An 8,110-nucleotide genomic window follows, 5' to 3' on the forward strand; every position below is an offset into this window, starting at 1 on the left:
CAGCATCGCATAATAGTGTGTGAGATTGTGTGAAACAATGTCGTTGTTTTCTGCGATCTCTCTCTACTAGCAAGGAGGCACAAGAGCAATGAAATACATTCATTAACTGGGTTGTTGGAATAACGAACATATCGCGTTTCGCTGATTGCGTGAACAATGGATCGTAATCGGGATAGGAACGCAGGATAGGAACTGGATTAAAAACTGGAATTCGTTTGTTCTGCATTTCATAAAATAGTTATCTCGTAAGTTCAGTGTACGTTATGTTATGAAATTGAAAAAAAAAGAAATGGAATTGCTGCCGAAAGCTGTCGTCGATGTGGTTCTCTTCCTTGAAGGTATGGAGAACGAACCACGTGAAGAAAATTGTAACTCGAGTATAAGCGAGCAGTTAAATGAGGAAATGCAGATGGGTCCGCGAGCAATTAATTTGAATGAATGAAACCCTCTTCCCCTCCTCCACAAGAAAGAACGACATTGTTACTTATTGGAAACAAACAAGACTTAATAAAGGAATTAAACGAAGACGACAGCGTGAAGGGGTAAGTGATTGAGAAAAGAAATTTCAGCATTTTATTTGAATGTTTTTCTTAGTTCCATTTCGTTTCATGCTTACTAGCTAAGAGACTCCCACAGTGGTCTCCTTGGCGACCAATCGCTATGTTACTGCGTTTTCTTTCCTTCACCTCCGGCAGCTTTACCGGCTACGGTCGGTTTGCCTTCATCCTTGAAGTGCAGGAAGATGAACGAGAACAGGAACATTCCGACCATCATCGAGAAGGAGCTGATGTAGTACGGGAAGGCGCTCGGGATGAACCGCTCGTACTCGGTGTGGGTAAGGGGACGCACCGATACCTGGGTGGTCGAGTAGAGCTGTGTGTAACCGATGCGATCATAGTTCACCTTAAACTGGTAAACACCGTACACATCCGGAATGCGGAAGCGAGCCTCATACCGTCCACCACCGACCGGTTTGAGCGTGGTGCGTACGAACGGATCGATCCGCACGAACTCGAGCTGCACATCGGTCGCTTCGAACGGTTTCCACTTGCCATCGGTAGACAAGGTTTCGATTTCGATCGTGTAAACCACCGGATCCGTGATCGTGTACGCCGATGGTGGCTGAGCTTCACCTTCCTTTTGGTGGGTGACGGAGCGCACCCGGATCACACCGTTCTCTCCAAACACCCAGCGACTGATTGCCGTGGCAACATCCTGGTTACCCGAGCGCTCGAACCGTTTGCCGGCACCTCCGGGCTGCACGCGCTGGACTCCCGACAGGAAGGCTTCATCGGAGAAGAAGTAGAGCGAACCGGAGAACACAACCCGGGCGTTGTTACGCGCTTGCAGGGCCGCAATCAGTAGCGTACCCTTACCGACCGCATGCGGATACTCCTTGACGGGAGCATCTGGAATGTAACTGTAGGCGCTGCTGTCCGCCGTCAGTAGCTGCAGTACGAGTGGATTCTCCCGGTCGGCCAGCAGTCCGGTGCCACGGTACAGTAGCGGGGCCACCGTCTTCCGATTTCCAACGATGATGCTCGCATCAATCAGGTTTTCCGGTGACGCGACAATCGTGGTGTGATCACCGGCATCGGACACGTCATAGTTCAGATGATCGATAACGGCCGCTCGTTCTTCGTCCACCTCGAATCCACATTCGGAGGCCAACTCACGGAGGGCATCACCGGATGCGGTGCTACCGGCCACCAGCACGTTGCCTCCGTTGTCGATAAACTCCGTAATCGATTCTACGCTCAGCGAACCACCGAACTCCTCGACGGACGGGGCAAACAGGATCAGGTGACTGTACAGGAACTCTCCGTATTTGGCCAGGACCAGGCTCGAATCGTCCGCTAGCTTGAACGTGAGCTTGTATCCGCGCTCCTGCAGACTCCGGAAGAAGATCGAGTGCGTTTCCCTGATGGCCAGATTGTCCAGCAGCACCAGCGTTTCTCCCGGTTCCGCGAACGCCGGCAACGAGGAAGCCAGCAGCACCAGCAAAATACCAACCCAGGCGACGTGTTTCGACGTCATGTTGGCAACAAGAAATGGTCCGGAATTCCTTATCAGTATGGAATGGAAAATATCTTTTTAGAAAAACGCCGCACACCGATTTTTAGAAGAACCCGACAACAAAAAAAACGGCGTGACGTGTACGCGGTTTTCTTTTTTTCTTCTTCTTCAAAAACCAACCTGGCATTTGATATGTATATATTTTTCACCGGACGTTCATTTCGAGCGAAAAGTGTGAGCGAAAATCCTACTCCAGCCGGCTTCAATTTTGAAACAGCTTCAACACGAGGCTCGATTTATTTCGAAAAATAACCGTTTCAATTCATCCGTTTTTTTTTCTCGGAAGGCCTAGGAACAACGAAAAAGGATTCTAAACCCTTTGTCGGGAACCTTGCCAAAACCGTGGTGCGCGCACGTGCGTTTTTCAAATTGCCACGTTGTCCAAGACCGTTACTGACCGGATCGGACGGAAATTTGGAGCTCCTAATCTTTATACTATTTGGAACACTAAACAAAGCTAAGATAAGGTTTCAACTCAATCCAAATCCATATCAAAATCAAACTTCAGTAAACCTGATCCTGAAACCTGATGATGATAATTTTTTTTAATAAAAGGAAGGGACCATTGATTTTGCATGGTTATCCGCAGTTTGTTATCGATTGAGCGTGAAGAGGAAGATACATTTTCAACCGTGCGTTCCTGAAACATGCCTGCATTTTGGTTTTCATAAGTTTTTCGTCGCCGAAAAGGGTGTTCAGAATTATTCATTGAAACTGTTCCATTCAGCTTGGGTCAGAAAACCTTCTTCAAACACACTGCCCAAACTTTTTCCCGTAACATATCCACCAATTGCACAGGTCCCTGCTGTTGTGCCAACATTCTGTCCACATTTCCCAAAATCCACCGAATTATCAACCAAAAGTTCTCGAATTCAACTCCGAGAAGAAGCGACTGCAGCGACCTTGACTACCGCTTGGTTCAACATAAGCCCATGAAATACTAGAATGTTAAGTCACATATTTATGAACAGGAAATCATATTTCGGTAAAAATCCCGCTCAGCACTGGGAGTTGTTGCTCGCGGTTCTAGAGATGGCTGACCGCGAAGAATCTACCGTTCGTGGCGCCATTTCTCAAAAAGCCGTACCGTGTATGATCGGGGGGGCCATTTATGGGGTGTAGTATCGTCAGATTAAAAGCCACCCAGTCGACATTTATCTACGTTCTATGCTAAATGCTATCGAGAGAACTCGTGCATAATTGCCTCCGGTCGAGCTAAGCTTCGGAAAATGTTCTTGAAATCAACAGGATCTCATAGCTTTCTCAGCATTACGCCGGGTCTGGCCAGAGTTAAGCGCTTCTCGCAGCTCGTTCTCCGATTGTGCTTCCGATTGTTTTCTTTCTTTTTTTCCTTTTTTTCTTTTTGGGTAGTACCCTAATACGATCGCACCCTCCGTGTGTGTGTATGTGTTTGAAATTCCCCCACCGTCCACCGGTCGGCCGGCCTGCCGACTCAGAATCATCCATCGATCCATGCCGTTTACGCCGACGATCGAGCATACCGCACCGCATCCTCTCCGCCTGCCACCAACGTCTCTAGGTATCTCCCCATCGAGGCAGACGATGCCCGGTGCCCGGACCGGTTTTAAGCGCGGTCCCATCGCGTCAGCACAAACAGAAAACAGAAGAGAGAGAGAGAGAGAGAAAAAAAATACAGGAAAAAGCAAAGCAAAAAAAAACAGTCCCCCTCCCGGCGACGACGGTGTGCGTGGCAAGAATGCGACCTTACCGTGCGGGGTTCGCGGATGCGCCGCGTTCGAAAAGGTCACCAAGGACGTTCGAAATTCTGGTTTTCTGTCTCCCCCTCCCCCCCCCCCCACTGTCCCCGCCTAGACGCGCGCAACCCGGTGCGGCACGACGCGAAGCGACGCGGCAACGGTAGCTAGCGAGCGACGCCGCGATCATCGATACCACTCGAGGGGAGGAGGGAAGATGATCAGGGGGAAGGGAAGCCGACAAGATGCCGCCAAGAACCTTTGCGCCATAAAAAGAGAAAAAAAAATAATACGGTGAAGCATCAGCCCAATCTGCGGCCGAAAGATTTTATTCGCCAACCGCTGGCGCTGGCTCGAAGATGATCATGATGATGATGATCATCATCATCATCACCATCCCTGATCGCGATCGGTACGCGATCATCGATTTATTGTAGTTCGTTAGTAGCGGAGGCCCAGGAGGGCCCACTGGCTGACTCGCCGTCGCGGGTTAATGTTCCTAAACTAATTTATGATTAACTCATTTGTTTCGCAAAATGCGGTTCCACCTCATAGATCCGTGTCTATCGATCCATTGAGCATATTTGGATTTGGCTAGAGGGCATCGGATGGGGCCGTCGAGTAAAGAATAGGTCTTTTTAAAAATAAACATTTACAACCCGTCTGGGTTCATTTGGATTTAATTGGATAAAACGGCGAAACGATCGTCGGGCGGGCACGGCATGTACGGCAGCTTATATTGGCTTCTCGCGAGCCAGCTTTGGCCAGCAAATGGATTATAAAAATCGTTGACACCGCGTCGCGGTGTGTGCTTGCGGGGCGAGGATGATGGCAGAAAACCCGGCACACCGCGAACGCGATCGGTTCGATACGACAACGACGACGACGACTACGACTACTAGTGGTGACGGTGATCATGCTGATGATGATGCCGAAGATGATCGTCGCCGAGTCGCTTCCAGTTTCCAGTCGTCGTGCCAGTAGGGGAAGGGGGGGTGGCTTGAGAGGCGAAAGCGACGGTGGTGGTGGTGGTGGCAGACACCAAAAATTTCGATCCGGGTTATGGCGCCAGACTTGATTCGCATTTTTGGCGACAGTCGCCTAGAGCCACCCCGTCCGTCCGTCCGTCCGTCCGTCCGCCAAGTCGCCACATATCGCGGAAACGGGGACGCGGCGGACACGACACGACGACGACGACGACACGTTGTTCTTCTTCTACCTCGATTCCCCGCGATCGCGATCGCTGCGGTCGGCTGGAAATCTTGACATTTCTCATCCAGCTCTAAATCGGTCGTCAGGCTCGCCGGTGGATGAACTTTGGTGGCTCTCCCCTAAGGGAAAAGGGGAGATGGGGGTTTAATTACGAAATTTCTCACCTGGCTGGCACCAACATTCCATGCCGTAAACAGTGGCCGAGCCGATGAAAACGGGAAACAAACTAATTGGCGCCAGCAGCAGCAGCAGCAGCAGCAGCAGCAGCAGCAGCAGCAGCAGAGCTCCTGTTTTGGAGCTGATTACTACTAACACCGCGAAGTGAGGTTATGTAATGTAAACACACTAGGGAATCCAATATGGAAGCTGCGAGCTGTCAATTGCCGTCACGGAATATAGCTTCATATTTGTCCCTCTTCTCCGGAGGCGAAGGATCACCGGATCAGCGGTAATCGCGGGACTTTCCATCGCCGTGCGCCGCATGCGTTGGTATGCGGACATGTAAATGCGTCTTTCGGTTACCTTCTCCGGCGAGTGCCCCTTTGGACGAACGGCCTTGGAATCGTTGGAATTTATTTTCCTTCCACCACCACCACACCGGCGCCGTCGACCGTTTTCATCGGCCTTCGTGCGATCTCTGCGATCTGCGCGAAATTCAAATTTTGTGGTGTGCCTCTGCCTCCTGGCCGGCCGGTCGGTCTCCAGCGTTCGCGGGCTCTAGCGCGCTCTAGCGCACCATCTGCCGGGTTGCTGGTGCCGGATTGGCCAGCGAACAATGACCGGCTCAAATGCTAAAAGTCGTTTCTAGATGCCCGCGAACGCGATGGACGCGAACCCGACGAGGTGGAGAGGAATCTAGCGAGCGAGTAGAAAGAGCGAATCCTCGAGACTTTCCCCCACGACGACGACGACGACGCCACGCACGCCAACGGCATAAGGAAGAACGCCTTTTTGGTGAGGAGGGAATTCTGTTTTGGTGCCGTCGTCGTCGTTGTCGTCGTCGTTGTCGTCGTCGTTGTTGCTGCTGCTGCTGCTGCTACTCCTGTTGCAAATCTGGCTGCCATCTGTCGACCTTCGCGGCGCGCGCTGCAGAACGACTTGCGGTGCGCGACTAGCGGGCGGTTTGCCGATTGGATCGTGCTTGTGGGCCGGCGCGTTTGGATTATGGTGATTACCATAAAAATTTTGTTGTTATTCAAATGACCGTGTCGAGCAAACGGGGCCGGGACAGAGGCAGAGCCCGGGTTGGGGTAGCGTGGAAGGGGTGGGGGAGGGGGGGGCATCGCATAATGGCATATTCTGGTTCATCCCGCCGGGACCATTATCACCACTGACAGCACGGCGACACCGCAACGGTGCCGGCAGTGGAAAAATAATCACATTTTTGGAATTCCACGCGCCAAGCCGAATGGCGAGGTGTCGCCCCAGGCCCGGTGGCAGTGTCCGAAGGGTAGTGTACCGTGCAATTGCCACAGGATGCATCACTGCATGGCCAGCAGGTCCGGTCAGGTCAGTGGGGATGTTGTAAAGCGGTTCCTAGTGCGTTCTAGGAAAACGCTAGACGCACTGCCAGACGGTCGGTTCTAATTGATTACGTCTAAATGGGTGGCGCATGTAGTTGACCTATCTCAATACACCCGGATTTTCCCAACGCGAATGATATGTTGGTGCGAGTTGGTGAGTATCTCGACACGATCTGGACTATAGCAAATGGTGCATTAGTGTGAATTCGGTTTTCAATGCAGCCGTTAGCTTTGAAGTATTACATCGAAACGATGCTGTATTTTACAAATTTTATTTAGCATACTACGTTGCATTTTAGAACGCATTTCTTCTTTTTTTATCAAAATGTGAATGTAGTTGTTTAATATTTAGTTTATCAGAGACGATCTGCCATGCTTTTGACTCATACAATTTAGTATTTGATTTCAATGTTAGGATTCTGTACCTTACCATTGCTGCTGGTTAGAATTTAAGCTATTTGCTGTTTGCAGAAAATCGTGAAGAATTCTTGCATTTGTGTAATGTCTTTTTAAGAGTAATATTATACATGTCACTCGCTTTTTCCATTGAATACCAAGGTATTTATCAAATTATTACCATGTTCTAATGATGTGTTTACTTTTTAACTGTTATATCGAGTAGATTAAGTCCTTAATTTTTATCTAATTTTATCTACATTTTTCGAAAAAAGTATTAAAATCTTAAACGACACTTCTTTTTAAGGTTTCGAGGTTTAATTTGACTTCGTTTACTGTAAATTTGGCTGCACAAATGGACTGGTAACTGGGTATTTCTAATTACCTGGATAGCTTCACCGTCTAGTGTAGTAACACCTTGTACTATAAGATTTCGTGTAGAAACATTAAACATTTCAGTTCCTCTCTTTGATCTACAGAATTCTCTATACCACTGTTGGTCATCGTCAAGTAATAAAAATGATTTATCGAATTAAATACGGTTACCAAAAATGTTTTACGCTTTATATCCCTTTTTAAAAATGCAATTTTCATAACGTGCAAGAGAGGGAACAGTCTTAAGCAATTAATTCCTTTATGTATCGGTTCGGGTCATAACTGGAGCCCTAATGTTGGCAATCATTAGCGACCTTACCCGAGTTTACCACACAGTTCCTTCAGCTCGGTTTGGCCATCTCGCAACGGTTTATCTTCGAAAACCGACTACTATCGCTTCACTCAAGCGTGAACCGAAAAGCAATAAAGCCTCAAAGGACTCATTAAAAGATATTCCATCCGAAACCACACAGCACAGCAGCTTCTGCTCACGACTGCGACGCCGTTCTGGATACCATCAATCATGCTGCTGATGCTCGGTCACTTCCTGACACGCCACTCGCAGCCATAGCAGTTGGGATTCATTATCATTTGAAGATTTCCATTTTTGATGCGATTCCCCGACCATGATCCGACCTCGGCGCTGTATGAGTTGAACAGAACTCGCTTGAGAACGCGCGTAGTGTTAGCATTGTTAGACGAAAAACAATTTGGCCGAATGTAATGGTATTGGACCGCTGATTGCTGATTACTATGCCGCGGCCAGATAACCTACCATTATCACCGGTCTTAAATCGCATGACTTATGGCTTT

The 8,110-nt window shown here is 49.0% G+C and overlaps 2 protein-coding genes across 2 annotated transcripts in view; one reads left to right on the forward strand and one right to left on the reverse strand.

Moving 5' to 3' along the window:
* LOC125957972 (uncharacterized) overlaps positions 1-539 on the forward strand; it is a 54,528-nt gene extending 53,989 nt beyond the window's left edge. Inside the window, exon 11 of the mRNA XM_049691054.1 lies at positions 1-539. This exon is cut by the window's left edge and continues 1,854 nt beyond it. The gene's annotated coding sequence lies outside the window, so the exon portion shown is untranslated.
* Positions 540-543: 4 nt separating this feature from the next.
* Positions 544-2,170, reverse strand: LOC125957985 (dolichyl-diphosphooligosaccharide--protein glycosyltransferase 48 kDa subunit). Its single transcript, XM_049691078.1, has one exon. It carries the CDS (start codon positions 2,035-2,037, stop codon positions 664-666), a length of 1,374 nt encoding a protein of 457 aa, XP_049547035.1. The 5' UTR covers positions 2,038-2,170; the 3' UTR covers positions 544-663.
* Between the last annotated feature and the right edge of the window lie 5,940 nt (positions 2,171-8,110).

This window comes from Anopheles darlingi, chromosome 3, assembly GCF_943734745.1.
Source record: "Anopheles darlingi chromosome 3, idAnoDarlMG_H_01, whole genome shotgun sequence".
Taxonomy (NCBI): Eukaryota; Metazoa; Arthropoda; class Insecta; order Diptera; family Culicidae; genus Anopheles; species Anopheles darlingi.